Raw genomic sequence first — 17,792 nt, 5'->3', positions numbered from 1 at the left:
AGAGGCATTCTCATCTCAGTCCAAATTCTACTTCCCTGATAATTAGAAAGATGGAGTGAGAGAAAAAGTAAAGGGATCTTCAGAGACGAGCAATTGCAAAAGCTTGAGGAATACCCCATAAAATTACCCATTCCTCTTTCTGCTTATTTGCCCCAGTGGAGAGATGCACTCCACAACACACTCTCAATGCATATTTCGATAATGGTTAAGGGGATATCTCGAAATTCTCGCTTGACTTGTGTAAAATGCCCAGGTCTCTTGATATTGGTCTGCTTTCTTGCATTATTAAACTATAAATCATTCCACACAGCAGTGCTGAAACGACTCAAAATGTAGCAACTCCTGTTTGTGGATGCAGTAAAACATTTTCTCCAGGATGCAACCTCGACAGCAGCTCATTAACATAAACCAGGAGTGCTATAAAACATGAATTATCAAATTAATATTTGGACATTGTATAAAATACATCCTGAGTGTATCAGCAAATGAGTAATTAAGAACTATTTGAATCATCTGTTCTCACGGCTCTATCAGGGGATGTTCTTGCATCAGTACTGTGTTTTCTAACACTGATGTCCCTTTGCTCAAAATTTACATGTTGTCATATTATTGTTGATTATATTTATTTAAGATTGTTGTTGTTGTATGCAAAGATTTGAAATGACAGGGTCATCTTCTTGCATTTGGCAAATGTTTGAAGGTGATTAAAATGCATCAACGTGTTTGTGCTGCAGGCTATCCCCGTTACACAGTGATTGGCGACCATGGTTCAGGAGAGCATCATTTGCGAATTCAGCGTGTCGAGCTGATGGATGACGCCGTGTTTGAGTGCCAGGCCGTCCAGGCCGCCATGAGGTCCCGTCCTGCCCGTCTCACTGTGCTTGGTAAGTCTGCATCAAACACAAACACACAAACACTCCAAACAACACCACTGCACCAGCCAACCCCCTTCTGTTACCGAGGTGCAAAGCAGCTCATGGGAAAGCTTTACTGGCATCACTGGCTTTTCACACTCATCAGTTTTTCATGCTATTGTTCTCTCAGCTTAGTGTGTAATATCTGATCTTCCATTAGAGTACTTGCAGGATTAGCAGTGTTTTGTTTTTGTTTGCTTGAGTTCTGCGATTCACGTCCAGGTGTTCTGAAGGAGAGGGGGACAATAAGCTCATACGCATCATCCCAAATACTTCAAACATATCTGCACTCTTGAGCCTAAACACTGAGTAGAAGTACTACCAGAGCTCAATGGGCCCTTACAAAAGTGGTTCTTCACAGCCATAAGAGTATTCACGTTGTGCCCAATTACAGAGGAAATATAAACAAGGGCACACATTTAACATTTAACATTTACATGCAAGCTTTGTCTAAACATGACAACATTTGGCTGTGAGTCCTGAGCAGAGAACTGTGAATTAAAACTAACAGGAAGGAGTTAAATCAATGCTGCTGTTTCCCGTTTGGTGTAGTGTCAATATGACTAAACTGTACAGACCCTTACATTTCCACATTCATTTCCTTCCTCTGCACGCAGCCTCCATTTTCATTATAAGTGTAAGCTTGAGAGGTTACTGCTTCTTAATTAAACTGTGTTGGGTTATCATTCAGCGTTGCCATTTCTGCCTTATTGAGTGGCACTAGTGCAATCTCTGGCTCACTCCTCTTCCTCTAGCCCCTCAAGCCTCTCACTCTGTACCTTCTCTCATGGCTTTTCACAAGCCACTTCACATGAGGAAAAAGAACAAGAGAAAAGAAATACACAGAAGAGGGAGAAGTTTGGAGAGAGGGGTGTCTGCCACGCAGTATCCTCGCCACGAGCGAGTGATCCGCCTTATTGATCCAGTCTAATGAAAAGTGAAACTAACGATTTGTAGGGGAGAAGGCAGCAGGAGGAAAAGAGAAAGGGGAAGACGAATGGCGGCCTAACGTTTCTCTGGCTGCCAAGACCCCTGCAAATGGATATGAGTGAATAATTATGGATATTTCTTCAGAGAGCTCAGAATGTCTGTTGTGGCTGCACTTTCCTACCTTTAGACATCGTCTCTCTTTTTTTTTTCTTCCTTTCTTCACATCTTTCAAAGCTCAGCTGCCTTAACATGGCGCCCTGCACAAAAACTGCCATTTAATCGCAGTGTGGAGTAGCAGAGAAGAGCCGATGACAATTTAAAGTGTTTATCCTGACACCGGACAGCAGCAAGGTTATTGGCAATGGATTTCATCAATTTAGCCGTAAGACAAGATTCAATCGAGGACATTCTAGGTTTCAACCATACCACCCATAAAAATTTAGGCCACTTTTTCCTGCCTGACGAGTATCCTTGAGAGTTTCCATGTCTATGAAACTGCAATTTCATTTGAAAGCAGCCCCGTGTACAAGTGAACTGCCGCACAAAGCCGGTACAAATAACTCTTGTTTTTTTGTTCCAATCCTCTAAACACTATGCTTTCCTGAATTGGCATTTCTTACAATGACTACTCAGAGTATGAAAAACAAAGAAACAAATGATTTGCAAATGCTTGACTTTGGACTGCATGCAGCACACGGCAGCAGAGAGTGCACATAAGCCATGAGAGAGGGGAAGCCTTTATTACCTATTGGGCTGATTGAGGGTGAGAGAGTTTATCATTCGTCACCATAAGCCTGAATAGAAGGTGTTTGTTTAATCCCCTGCCGAGCTAGCTGACTCCTGAACACACTGCCAAGAAGAACTCCAGGCTGACACACACACACACAGACACAGACAAACACACACACATACACACACACACACACACACACACACACACACACACACACACATATACATAAACACAAACACACACAAGGTAATGGAGGAAATATATGCAAGGCCTGTGTCACTGCAAACTCCAAGCTGTCAATTTACTTGCCAGTGGTGACAGAGTGTGTCTATTGACTTGGAAGACAGCTACGACCCCACACACCTATGTGCACACACACAGAAATGCATAGGCATAAACACAATGCACACACTCCAAAATCTACCCACACCCACCAGTGCACACACACATACACACATACACACACAGCCTCCCTTCTCCAAGCCGACAGCAGAATAAATCTACAACTCAAACCCTCCATCTTTCAGAACTCAATATCAGCCCAAACTCCTGCACGTGCCGAATCACAGGAACTTCTCTCCTCTTGACTTTTGATGGGCTTGGAAGTAACAGAAATATTTACTGGCACACGGAGAAAAGTCCTTATCACTGCGAACGAACAAATACTGTACTCTTCTTTTCTTCGCGTCATGATTTGTTTGTTTTTGACAGTCAAATAGCTTCTTTGAGACTGAGACGGCTTCACCTCACTTGACCCACACAGTTCCTGTTAATAATCTATGATTTATTCTCTTCATCTGAGCTAACATTAAGAGTCAAATGTATAAATAAAAAATTAAACAAATACATGTGTGAAAAATAAGAATTTCTTTATCAAGAAGCTATGAAGACAAAAAGCTTGAGCTTAACCCGCCGGAGCGTTTGCATGGCTTGCAGGCTCACCCTTACGATGCCAAAGGAGAGTCAAGGTCTTGTGAATTAGTCATGAAGCAAGAGAATGGAGGGTTTCAGGTCCAAAAAAGACCCCTGAGGCTAATTATATCCCTTGCAGCACGTTGGCATCGCTCCAGACCTTTGCTCTAATCTTTTACCTCAGGTCTGGGACCACTCGAACAAAGGGAAGGGAGATCACGGTTGTTTGATTAAGGTCTTTGGCTGAAAATCTACTGCAAGGTGTTGTGTGTTTTTTGTGAATGCAGAGTGCGTCAGAGAGTAAAGTCATAATGAAATGTGGTGCCATTTTTTTTGACTAATTGCTGACTTTTTAATAAATCAGTCTGTCTTAAATGTCGTAGTTGCTCCATCTCTATCATCCTTCATCTCACTTTGTTTCGATTATTATTTGTCTGTATGACTCAGTGAATCATTCATTGTAATGCAGAGTTAACAACTTTCTTTAATACTGAATAGTCTTCTTTGGAATGAGATGTTTAAAGGACACAGGATTAATGAAGTCATGCTTGATGCATCCATCAATCTGTTAACCGAAGTTAGAGCACATTTTTGCTTCACTATGGAGGCTGTCTGAAGGTAACAAAGTGTTTAAGTGGACTCCTTTATGGTGCACTCATTCTTTAGTCATTGGGTAAGGATGCACTGCTTGGTCTACATTGTCCGTGAGGAATGTCTTACATCATTCATTTGAAGTCCTTCACCTTGCTATTTTGTGAGGGCCAAAAAGTGCAATATGCTTGGTTTACTTTGAGATGCGCACTTGGAAAACACTTCACAGTTTCTATTTAACTTCAGACAGAAGTGGTATAAACTCTTAAAGAAATTAACCTTACTTAAAGCAAGTGAAAAGGAGATACAAAGCCTGACACTTCACATTAGGAGAAAAATGGCACCTCACAAAAAATGAAGTGTTCCGTGTCTTGAACTCTGCACTTATGGTTGAAGGTACCCAAATACAGAATGTGCACTTATACCACTTGAGTAAATTACTGCTTGGGATACAGACATATAACATTTTTTTATGTTAGATATGTTGCTCAAATAATGTGGGAACAAAACATCAACCTTGCATTCTATTTTTCTGCTACCCCCCCCCCCCCCCCCCCCCCCTCCATTTTGCTGCAATTGGCTGAAAGTCTTTCCAGCATGATTTATTGTTTGCTTTAGTTTGAACCCAATATCTGGTTCATTCCATCATTAAAATTAAATCTTAACTGTGAAACTTCAAAGACCTTCCACAAAATCTTTCCAAACACAGCCTGACAAACATAATGGATAGCACGCCATCTGAATGAGCCATTGTGCAAAAGATATTTGTTTTCCCTTCTCTGCATTGTTAATGTTTTGGACCCTTGCTTCAGCGACAATATGCATGTAAACAAAAGCCCAAGGGTATCTTTTGTCATCGTTGTTCACAACTGCCAAAGCTGAATCAGCCATTTCTGTGGATAGCTCTGAATTCATTAGTTCTCAAGGATCACGCTGCCTTCTTTTCTAGTAATGGAGTTGAACTTTGAGGGCTGCTGAGGAATTAGAAGTTTTCATGCTGAAAATAAGACAGATAATGTTCCACACAGGCCGATGATGTGTAGGATGCAAAAGCTGCTATCCATGGCCATGTTTTCCAATCAGTGAGTGTTAGCTGTTTTGATGCTAACACAGTGATGCTTTTAACTGTGATTGGGAATTGCTGCTTGATTGCTTTGCAGATCTTAAGTTAATTTAGGCTGCTAAGATAAAGTTTTAGTTGATGAAGTACAGCAACTGGGAACAAGCTTGTCAAGCTGCACGTGTTTTGGTACTCTTTATTCCATCATGTAAGGTTCTATAAATCAGTTTTATTCAGTTTTATCTTTGAAATTGTCCGTGTGCGAGCCAAATTTTGAGACACTTAAACAAAAGTCTTCAGCAGCCAAAAAGTTAGAGTTTAGAATAAGCTTTGAGTCTCCTGTGTAAGTGCCCAATTTGCTTCCAACAAAAGTTAATTTAGTGCTAGCCAAGCATCTCAGTCCAAGTCTAGGGTGAGATAAGGTGTCCTAAACAGCAGTCATTCCGGGAGAAAATGTGACTCTTAACGTTTCGATTTCATTTCCTTCTCTGCTATTTGTCTGAAACAAGAGACGGAATGATAACTACATCTATGATATCAGAGAAGCTGGGAACAGGTGCGTGATTATGGCAGACAGACTGTATGTAGGATGTTTTTTTTTTCGTTTTTTTTTTACCCTGCACTTCAACAGAAGGAGGAGAAATGACACGAATACATCTGTGCTCTGCAAAACAACAGAACCCACTGTGTACAGGTGCTAGGCTGATTTGAATTCACACTCCATCGGTTTGCCTCGGCTAACTGTATCTGTTGTTAACACACTTTATGATTGACGTATAGAAAAATCTAAAACTGAGGATGCTAATAACTGGCACAACTTTCTGCAATTTTAACTGTCGGAATTATGGAACCTGACTTCTGGATTAACAGCCTCCCACCCTCCAGTGTTAACCACAAAAACACACATAGCTGTAAAGCGGAACACAGCCGGGTGGTGAGCAGCGATGTCAGCACCCTCCCAATCTGTGGAGAGCAGCTTCTGGGGCTGCACATGGCTGAGCTGTGAAGGAGCAGACTCCACATTCCTCTGACAGCTCTGGCATCTCTCTGCTCCTCATCTCATCTTCATCCTTCCTTCCTTCCCTCCATTTATTTGGCACTGTTCATTTGGTAGATCATGACACCAGCACCACAAAAATAACTTGCCTTTTCTACACTGCATATATTAAAAATGTTACCCAAATGATGATCGTGTTTACATCAGACTTTAAATCCCATCCATCAATTTTTCTCCATCGATTCATGCTTTCACTCTCTCTCTGTCTGGCTACTTTATCTTGTGTAGCAAATGTGCCCTCTTGGGACACTATTCTTTGCTGCGTGGCAGCTCATACTTTCCTGTAAATCAGTTTTCTGCAGTTTTTTTGTGTCTACATTTTTAATCTGCCATGCTGTTCGTGATTGCCATCTGCCATCATGTTTTCGACATTAAAATGATTTTCTGTTTTCCTCGCTTTTTTTTTCATCCACTCATACATCTCTTATTGTGTGTGTGTGTGTGTGTGTGTGTGTGTGTTTTCTCATGTGCACACACATGGCTGAGGCTCTTCTGGCTTCCAAACAGATGTACAATGACAGCACTTGAAGAGGGCCGGTGATTTGGGCCAGTGAGCCACGCATGTCTCTTGTATCCACCTGTGTTGAGTATTCCTCTCTTCTCCTTTTTGTCTTCTTTTTTTCCTGATCTATCTATCAAAAACTCTACAAGCTGTCACAAGGGGGTGACAGGCGGCCCGTGCGAGTTTTATTCTGAAATAGACAGGCAAGTCAGGAAGCTTATTGTTGTTCAGGACACGTCTTCTGAAGCAGAGCGCTACAGCAGCTACACAATGCCAGTCTCCTCTCCCGTATGCCGTCTAGCCTCCTAGCGAGGAGCCGTCCCTCATTCATTCGCCTCCAAATTGCTTTTTCTCCCGTGCTTGTGCTCCTGGAAAGCCGGGATGCTCACAGGATTTCATTGGATGCTCTGGAGAAGTTCCTTCAATATTGGTTTGGCCTGAAAAACCCAGCAGGTTTACCATCTGGAACAGGACTTGTCACTAGATTGAAAAGGACTTCTTCCAACTCTTGCACATGTTATCAGCAGCCCCTCACATAAATTTCACTTTTATGTTTTGTGTTTGGGGAATTTTATGTTTGGTGTTTGGGGAATTCATATGTATCAGTGGACAGGAGGCAGTTTTACGGCCCCAAGGGTTTATTCAGGTCCCTCTTGGAGGTGACAGACTTACTGCCTTCCACTGTCGAGTTAATTACACATCAATATGCCTTTGACTCATTTATGGATACCTTTGATTTTGTGGTAAAAGTAAATGATGTCACTAAAGTCCAGGTTTTCTTACACAAATTAATCTAAAGTCTTATCTCAGATGAGGAGCGGTAATGGACCCCCCCCTAAAGTTTAGCAGCCCTAAAACAAAAATATGTAACTGATCCATCTTGGGAGCTGAGGTAAGTTCATGTAAGTTGGGAAAAACGAGTTTGGATTTCTCACGAACACTTTTAAAAGACTGCTCAGAGCTTATGATCTAACATGCATGGGTCGATGTGACCCAAAAAACTGTTTAAAGTGATGAACTTGCTGTATCCTGCAGCTCCTTTTTAAAGTCTCTTGTCTGAACCACGTCTTTCATTAATACAGAGATGCACGAAGAGCCCAAACCCCTCAGTGACTGATCTGCTATCAGTTATCCTTGATTTGTAATAGAAAAAAAAACCCACAAAAAACTTGTTATCACGTATCAGTGTACTCATGCTGATAATGTCCTGGACTAAGCATGCACAGGAGATTGCAAATTTGTGAAAATGATGAAAAGGAATAAGCTATTCTACCTAAGAAAGAAGTAGAGAATGGAGCAGAGTTTGCAGTGAGTCAGCCCTGTAATTAAACAGGAGCGATCAATCTGTACCACTGACCACACTACTTATGCCAAGTCCATCGAATGGCTGCAGTAAAGAGCTAATTTAGAACCATTAGGGACTGCCGAGTTTGCAAACAGCCCAGTAATGATGATGGCTGATTCAAGTTCAAGGCTTGGCCTCTGTCAAACCTGGCAGTCACAAAGCCAGATCAGTAGAAAATCTCAGATGAAGACAAAAAACAAATGTTCTTTTCAAATTAATTTTCAGCGCTGATCATTGGTATTAAATGGATGTCAGGTTAGTGGTCAAATCCCCTTATTACTTCAGCAGAAAAGAGGGACTGTCACCTGCCAAGAAAATGAGCACAAAAGTTCCCTCTTTTGCTGTTCTATTGTGTAATCAAGTCCAAGAGCATTTCTGCTTTGAAGAGAGGCTGTTCCCCTTTCCTCTTTGTGGTAGCGATTTGAAAGAATGCTAAAAGAGCACAAGCTGAGAGCCTTGTGCAAGTTACACAGGAAGCAGTTTCACTCCAGACCGCCACAACCTGTCTCTGCATACAATAAGACCTCAAACACAATGGAGGACAGACAGATACAAAGGTATGGGTGCAGGATGGAGGCAGCCAGCCATGTCCTTCTCCTTCTTGTCTGTTCGCTATTCACCCTCAGTGCCTCGCTGGCAGGCAACCCTCCAGGGGGACATGACCTGAAAGTGTAGCAGTGCCCTGTTTGGTCTTGCCGTGACCTCTTCTCCCCCGTGTAGCTCCCACTATGCACAGAATCATAAACTCCTCTCGCACTGTGTGCTCTGACAGCTCTTAAAGGAAAACATATGGCTGAATAATAGCAGACAACTGAGACCATTAAAGGTCAACGGGAGGCACAGAGTGAGTTACAAAAACAATGTGTGTGGGTATCACCTTGTTCATTAGCAGTGTCACCTTCTGACCCTGTAGCAACTATTTGTGTTCATTTGTGTATGGGAGGAGAATTCCCCTGCAGAGAGAGAACTTTAAAAGCCTCCCTTTAGTACAAATAGAAAATCATCTCACTTGGATGTTTAGTGAATTTTCTAGTCTGAGTCATATCAGTCACATACTGTCAGACTTTCCTTTCTAATCTTCATCTCTCCATAAAAGCCCTTTTTATGGCTGCCCTATATGCTTGGCATTTAATTAAAGTTCCAGTCGTGTGTGAACGAGAGCACTGACAGCAAATAAATGACAATGGATCCTTGCAATCAACTGCAGTTTGTTCATTTTCTTTAATGACAAATGGAAGAGCTGTTCAAATGTCCCAGTTCATTTGGTGTTTTTCTTCACATGCTCACTCTCTCATTTGCATACCACTCAGTAGCTCTATTCTCGGAATAAGAATAAACGGATGCGATTTTCTCGACCTTGTATCCAATCGCTGATAAAAGAACAGAAGGTGACCACATTCTCACAAAGATTCCCTCTTACTTGCCTAGATCAGCACACTGCGAGTGCTGACCTGAGATTCCTCAACCTCATCCTACCTCCTGCATATTTATGAAGCCCAGATGAAAGGGAGCACGTCAGAATTAACACTGCATTTCCAGCTCAAATTCACAATAGGAAGAAGTGAGAAGGCATTGCCTTTGAAAAATTGGATTTATGGTCCAGTTAGTCTGAGTTATAGTCTAGTCGGGTCCAGACTTCCCTGTCCCCTCACAGGTCTGACTCAGTCGAGTCTTACTCACTGTTAATGAGTCAGGGTACTGATTGGCATGTTTGATATTTGGATAAACATTGATTTTTATTTTTTAGCACAAACCCATTAGTCATGAGATGAAAAGAGCAAATGCCACCCCCGTGCATTTATCAACCACAGTAGTTAATTATTAAGATGAGCTGTTGCTGCTCCTGTTGCTACACTTCCTCCGTATGATAAAACAAATAATACACACATTTTGTGTAAAAGACAAAAAAAATCTACATCTGAAAGTTGTTATATTTTGATCTCACTCTACAGCAAACACTTCCACAGCAGCTTCCAAGTCAGTAATATAACTTGGGAGTAACAGGTGAGTCTGTTTACCAAACTAAATTCACACAAAGTCAATATGTTTTTAATAAAACATCACCTTGTCTTTTCTTCAATAAAAAAGGAATCTGAGATCAAAGTACACATGGGTGAGAAGTTTTTTCAAATCCCAAATGGTATGTTTGGAAGACGTATAAATATATATTTTTTATACAGTATGCCTCACTATGTCGAGGCTTTTATTGTGAAAAAGAATCAGAAGGAAATGTCAAGTCTTCATCTTTAGTGAGTTAATACAGCCCTGATACACTTATAAGAGAATGAACAAGAAGGTTACAATGGTGCCTCCAGAAGGCGATTCATATCTGCAGTGGTTGGATGCGTTTCAAATTATTTCAATCAGACCCTCAGACCCTCAGACCCTCAGACCCTCAGACCCTCAGACCCTCAGACCTTCAGACCCTTAGCCCCTTGTCCTTCACAACATTAATCAGATCAGCCTGCAGGCTATAGCCTCCCATGAAGCCATCACTGTTGAAGGTTTGCTGCTTCTAGTCAAGGTGTCTCCATTGCAGACTATCCAGCACGGCCTGCCTTTGGCGAGGGAGAGGAGGGCTCTCTGCATCAGCTGTGTGCTTGAGCATCAAGTAGTATTTGTGTAATGTACTCTGCAGGTAACTCAGCTCACATTGACAGCAAATGCAAAATACCTCTGGTCTTATTGAGAGAACCATCTGGAGGAGCTTTGAAGCTGGACTTGCTGTTCAAAAGACCAATTTTTTTATTTATTTTTATTTTTAAAAACGTCCTTAAAAAAATACGTACCACAAATGCATCATCATTTGACTAAAACCTTAAGGATTATTACTGAAGAGTTAATTAAGATATCTAGCTCTGTGATAAAACAAGGGCTTTAATTTGATCGTTTTAAAACCTTTAAAGCAAACAAGCCCAACGCTGAGTTAAGCAACGTGATTACTTTTTCTGCCAGTAATTTTATTTAAAGCGAGGAACATATAATACTAAAGGCACACTTTTCCAACACAATGCTCTAATTTATGTAGGCCATAAAAGAGCCCCTTCATCCTTATTGTCATTAAATCTACAAAACAGTATGCCAAATTACATTTTCTCTCCCTTCATTCATCTCAGTCCTGTTTGACAGCATAAATCTAGCTCATAACAGCCTCCCTTCCAATCTCCATGCTTTTTCAGGGGAATATGGCAGCTGCCTGCAGCCTTTGATTTCATCTTGCCCCAGATCTGCATTGTAATGAGCACCCAGGTCAATCAATAATTCACTGCAGTTTCAGTTATAAAAAAGAAAAAAAAAGGGGGAAACAGAACAGCTCATGGGTAAAACAGGAAAAAGGACTTTGATCAGAGCCGTTCATATGCACATGTAGCACCGCTGTGATGCTTTCTTCTTCGTGTTGTATTTGTTGAAGCTGAGATGGGGAGAAATTGGTTGAACAAGTGTACATATGTGTGTCTGAGGGGGATTATATACACTGAGGCACATTGCATACATTTGTGTGTGTACTGTAGGTATGTTGGGAGAAATCACTTGTGCCTCGACTGGCGGCAAACTTGAGTGTTGTGTAGAAAGTCATGCTGTGATTTTTGCAAGCCTCAGACTGCAGCAAGCTTAGTTTTTGATTGAGTACATTGTAAAATCTATGTCCAGCTGTGAACACATTTCCCTCCCTGTTTGAGTAGATGTGGCTTTTATTTAATTGTTCAAGAAAAATAATGTGTTTACTTAGACACAAAAATCAAACATACATGCCACGCTGGTATTGTAAGCACTCTCCTCCTCGCAGGTGCCATACTGTTGTAACATTAACCCTTAAGGATACTAAGGTTATGCCTTTTCTTAAAAGACTTGAAACTAGAGATTGATACCGTAAACTAGTGTTGATTTCAAGTCATCAAACCTTGAATAAGAGCTTGAGTCTTGGGAGTGTTTCAGTGTATAAGTTGAGTCTAAGGTACTAAAGAAGAATCTGAGTTGAGATCCGATTCCCTGTGTCCAGGTCGAGTCCTTGTTTATGGAGAGCCGCTGTTTCACTCCAAAGTATTCACCGTGTGAACCTTGTCTGACTGAAACTAATCAGACAGTCTTTATCAATAAATAAGTTACAGTCCTCCTCTCTCTTTATCTTTCAAGCCCTGATTCAGTCTGTGCTCAAGTACGGGTCCAAGTCTGTCTCAGCAATGCTCAGTCGAGTCCCGAGTCCTGAAAATCAGGACACAAACCAGTTAGGGGAAAAGTCTACTAAAGCAACACATCAACAACAAAGGAGATTTATTCCTGGTATCTGGTTTCACAACCGGTGGAGTTGCTCTCTGATAGCTGCAACATAGATCTTAGGTTGAAGCTGCTTAGCACTGTTTCAGTCCCCTTCTAATACACAGTCCATCAGTCTGTGACATACAACAACAAGCACAAACCCACACTGCATATTTGATTACCCTATTTAATGTCCGTTTACTTATGAAACTGTGTAGATTTCAGGTCAGTGTCACATTACTGGTTTCTTTTCCCCAAATTTGCAGGTGAATCATTATCGCACGGTTGTCACAAAGCTGATGGCCTCTCCTTCTTTTTGTCTCTATCATTAGTTCCCCCAGAGGACCCAATCATCAGTGGAGGGCCAGTGGTGAGCCTTAGAGCTGGGGACCCACTCAATCTGACCTGCCACGCTGACAACGCCAAGCCAGCAGCCTCAATCATCTGGATCAGAAATGGAGAGGTCCTTAATGGGGCCATGTACTCCAAGGTAAGCATAGAGGTGTGTGTCATTCCAGGTTTCAACATGAGGTATAGGGGTGGGGTGGAATGACAAGCCAGGATTGCTGTGCTTTTATTCCCTTGAGCCTTTTTTTCATAAAAGTAATCTGAGCTAGGGAATAAAAATACCTGTTACTTTACGTGTCTGCATGCATCACTTAGCTGTAAATAACCACTGCAAAACGACTGCATCTCCATGATATGTATCAGAATAACTGTCAGAGTCAGTGGTGGGCGTTTTCCTCAGCATCCAGACGGCTTTTTAAAATGCAGCTCCTTGAAATCCAGGTTGTGTTTTGATTACAAAAAAAGACGAGTGGCCTTTTTTTTTTTCCCAGTATACAAATCGTCTCAGACAAGCAGATGGCAAGATCATGGATCTGTCAGTGACTTTACATTTCTCTCTGGTGTTTTGATCTTCTCTTTCAGTGCCATTTGTCTCTCTTCATCTTCCCGTCTTGTTATAAAATCTAGCGTGTCACTTCCAATGCTAGAATCTGCCTGAACCTTTTCATGCTGAAGTATGATTCCCACTGACAGATTGTGTTCTCACTTCTGATGCCACAGAGGGTTTCAGCCACTGTTCACACCAGCCCGATGGCATGATCACCTGACCCCATAGTCTCTTGACTGACAATCAACCTTAACACTAATCATGCAATCAACACTGTCATGTTCTATATTCATTTAAGTGAAAGACATAAAGAGACCAGGCACTTTAGAGCACTAACACCTCCCCCGCCTTGCTTGCCGCGCTCCCTGTGCTGCCTCATCCCATTATCGGCTTTTTTCAGAGAGCAGATAAATGCCATTGATTGGACTGGGGTACGGCACCAGGCCGATTTGAATAAAGTGATTGCTGGAGGTGCCGCTTGCTAATGGTGGGCGGAGAGTGCCCTTCCTGCCTTCTCTTCCTCTCAGAGCGAAGGCAGATATGAGGACACTCTGTGCTGGTAGCTGATGAATGCTCACATGTCTGCTCTGAGCCCAAGTGTGTCCCTCGTCCCTCTTATCTCTATTGCCGACCATTAAAAAGCAATGGCTTCGATTAAAAGAAGATGACTCTTTTTTGGGTCCAAAGAGCAGTAGGGGGACATTTTGTAAGCATAATCATCTGCTCTGATGGTCCTCTCATATCCCGCAGATGAAGAGGTCTAATGTGAGCAGATGTGGTGGAGGATTCACAGAAATGGCTTTCCTGATGGTGTCATATCTAATGACATTTCTGACCCAAAGATAATTTCCCACTAAGGCTTCCAAAAACCTCTTCTGTATGACCTCTTAGAAATCTATTTACTGGACCAGTGGTTAAAGAGAAAGTTATGATTAAAGCCTTGCTTCAGAATGTGGCTTGGTTTGACCAAATACAGAGCCACTGAATTGACACATTGCTTATCATTAGTCATGGTAGGTTTTAATAAACAGAAGCGTAAAATACTGTGGGGAGGGCATCCAAAATAATGAAGTGGCAGAAGCTCGTCATAGCGAGGTGAATGGTTCAAATACCATGGCTAGCTGTGAAAATGTGGGCAGAGGAAATAAATGAATAATGTTCTCTCTTCCCTCAAACACTCATCTCCCATCTGCTGTGGTGGAGCTGCTCAGTGGCAAACAGCAAAGGACTGTTTGTCATATGCAGCCTCCAGGTCTGAGCTGTGTTTTGGAGGTGCGCACATTTGCTCTGTGATACTACACTGGAATGGTACAACAAATCATTTGAAAAACATGATGCATTCCCCTCCCCATGTGTGTTATTTCTCTGAATGCTCTGGTGGCATGCTGAGAGGTGAGCAGGAGACTGGGGAGTGATCTCAGCGTTAGGAGGTTTAAAAAAAAAAGAGGGGGGGATAATGACATTTTTATGAGCTGTTCTTGCTGGCAAGAGCAGAATTGTACTTTTTTTTTATAGTGCACCCTCTCAGTGTTGCAGTAAAATCATGTTCCTGTTTAATATCAGGTAAAATTGCCAACGTTGACATGAAGCTGCTTCTGTTGTTGGAGATCATTTTGAGCAGGAAAACAAATAATTATCAATTTTCCAATCCTAGTATTTCTATTCCCTCTCTGTTACTTTCTCCAAATGTTCAGCAGCTGAAATTTCTGCCTCTCACTTTTATTATTCTCCTCCCATCTTTCTTGGGAGTTTGTGTGTGTGTATGTGTGTGTATATGTTTGCCTGTTAGTAATTAGAGCACTTTATTGCATTTTAATCATCGCAGTCATTGAGTAATTTGGTGGGAAAATACTTAGAATAAAGTAAGCAATTAAAAATTGAGTGGGCATTAAATATGTCAACTTTTTTTTAGCTACCTTGAGAAAGGTGTAGTTTTCCCAGCAGTGGAGGAAAACATTGAGCCCAAGGACCCGTAAATCATTGTGCCAGATTTAATGGATATCAAAGATTTTGGCAAGCTAATTAACCTCGTTTTTCAACATTTAAATGAACAGTTTGATCTGAAACAAGGATCACTTCAGTTAATTGGTTTTAACAACTTTTTTAAAGGATCGTTTTGAGCTGAGCAGTATAGAGGACTAACTTAAGAAACAGAACACATCAGCATATTATTAGCAACCAATTTTTAAAAAAGCCTTGAATCAAGAGTTTTACACATGCATCATTCCATATGCAACATAGTCCAGTCAGATCAGTTGTGTGATCTAGCATTAAAATGATTGATTAAACACGACCAAATATATGTTTGCTGTAAAATCAAAGCATGTTGATTGGTTGCCAGAATATGAATAATGTATAAATAAGGAGGTTCTGCTTACCAGGTCAATTTTGCACCATCCGGGAAAGGTCTCATGTTTCTGTTTCCTCCAGTCAGGGTTTTCCCTTCATGCCAGCATGTCTCAGATATCATTATCTGTCTTGATGTTCAGAGGTATACTTCAGGTGATCTAACAATTTGAGTTAATGTGAGGAGTTCTCAACTAATGTTGAAATAGTGTCATTCTTAAACTGACGCCTCCCCATGTCCTACATAGTAAAATGTGAAAATGACAGGTTGGTTATGTCTTTATACTGAATTTTAGTGTCTGTGTTGAGGTCAAATTTTCCCACCAAAACAGTTAAGTCAGCACTCATGTGGAAGTGGTGATGTTTAGCAAGTTTAGCAGTGAAAAGTAAGTTAGCAAGCAGACAGGCGTAGTTTTTATTTATTATTTTCTTTCTTTATTCATATTTTTTTGTACTTAACGGTTATACAGGAGCAGGATCCAATCCAATCCACTTTATTTATATAGTACATTTAAAAAAAAATTCAAGTTTAGCAAAGTGCTGCACAGTGGATGGTTTCACTGCTCTATGGGGACAATAGAGTTAAACTGTGTGGACATTTCTCAGGACACCAGAGCACATCTGGTGACACTGGGGCTGTGAAAACGATGCTAAACTGGTAAGTCTGGTCACAGTTTGTCCATGGAGTTGTGGTAATAAATCAGTGTAACATTGTCATTGTTACATTATATTTTCAGCCTGCATCCTGCAAAACAGTTTACCCAACAACAGGAAGTAGTCTTTTCACACGCTCTGTATTTCATTCAATTACTTCCACAACAAATACAGGCATTAGGAGCCACATCTGAAGACAGTGGGTGATTTATCCAACGTCACCAGAATCAACACAACATGAAAGTTCCTCATGGCACCTTTAGATAACCATAAAATGTGTCTTAATGCTATATAGTACTTATGTGTACGACATTATCTGTTATATATGTTTTATTACAGGTTGCCTTGATTCACACTCCTGACTCAAAGACCTGATTCACTCATTTCCTCATTTGATTCTAAAACCATGGCAAGTGAGATACAATATGCTCCAAGTTAAAGTCCATCTTAAACTTTGCCACCAACAGCTTTCTAAAAATTAAAATATTTTCTTGTGAGTTTTCATGAAATCTGACTTATCTTGTATACATTCCAGACTTGAGAGTTGATTCACTGGTATCTATGATCACTATACAGTATGTAACAACCTCAAAATATCACAACAAGGTAATATTGCAATAACAAGCCCATGGTGCAATATTTATTGCAGTATCAGAAATAATAAATAAAACAACAATATAGAGGAATGAAGACTTGAAAAAAGCTTGTGTAGCCCCTCCCCCCGTGGTGAGTGAGATGTGCTCTGCTTGCTTGTGGCTCTATGTAACTTTCGCCTTTGTCTCTTTGTACAGAGCTGGTAATAGTGCTGTACAAAGTATAGCCATGATGATGGGAATATATACTTTGATTCAAGCGTGTTTACTAACCCTCTGAATCCTTCATTGTTGACCAAAGAAAATATCTGTGGGTCTTTATATTCAGCACTACATCTCTTGAGCTCTCTCACTATTGTGAGGACGTAAGGCTGTAAACACTTCCTTTAGAGTGTTCTGGCCTGGCGGATGTTTTTTCTTGTATCTTCTTGAATCTTTCAAGGTGAAGATTTAATAAGTTGCTTCACGTGTTACTCATATAACAGACATGTAGGTCATATTGTTTTTTGTGAGTCCATCACCTTTCCTTCTTTCTCATGTTCCAACACGGGGAAACCGAAATGCTTCCACACGTCAGATTTAAAGACGCCGGAGCATCCAAGTCCAAAATTGACTCTGTTTTTCTGTGCCAGTAACATCCCACTAACCCACCGTTTTTTTTCTGTACACAATGAGCCGAGCGTAAAGGATGATGGGTACTGTGGCTGAAACAAAACTACACTTATAGAGACCTATTGCTTCTTACTGTCAACGTTCCAGGACGGTATAGAGACACTAATGTTCTAGCCATATCGCACAATTGACGATACTGTTACAACCCTAATAATCAATATAAAGTCTGGCTTGCTTTTTTCAAACAAATTAAAGTAAACCAGTCAAGTTTGTTTGTTGATTTGGTGTGCATTTTAACATTTCATATGGCTGCTAACATAAAATAGGTCAAGAGTAAACGCACTCTAGGTTTAGGACTAAGTTTTACTCAACTGATCCATTTACCACAGCA

At 41.0% G+C, this 17,792-nt stretch overlaps 1 protein-coding gene across 13 annotated transcripts in view; it reads left to right on the top strand.

Annotated features, from left to right (window-relative positions):
- kirrel3b (kirre like nephrin family adhesion molecule 3b) overlaps positions 1 to 17,792 on the top strand; it is a 195,460-nt gene that overhangs the window by 132,426 nt on the left and 45,242 nt on the right. For 10 of the 13 annotated variants that reach the window (XM_034701382.1, XM_034701378.1, XM_034701375.1 and 7 more), the window contains exons 6-7: positions 735 to 884; positions 12,634 to 12,791. In XM_034701382.1, coding sequence (XP_034557273.1) covers positions 735 to 884; positions 12,634 to 12,791 — 308 coding nt within the window. Of the gene's footprint in view, positions 1 to 734; positions 885 to 12,633; positions 12,804 to 17,792 lie in introns of all 13 variants that reach the window. The other 3 variants (XM_034701376.1, XM_034701385.1, XM_034701383.1) reach the window with 1 other exon arrangement.

Source organism: Notolabrus celidotus, chromosome 14 (assembly GCF_009762535.1).
Source record: "Notolabrus celidotus isolate fNotCel1 chromosome 14, fNotCel1.pri, whole genome shotgun sequence".
NCBI lineage: Eukaryota > Metazoa > Chordata > Actinopteri > Labriformes > Labridae > Notolabrus > Notolabrus celidotus.
Note: the sequence above shows the minus strand (reverse complement) of the source record. Positions and strands in the feature narration are given on the sequence as shown.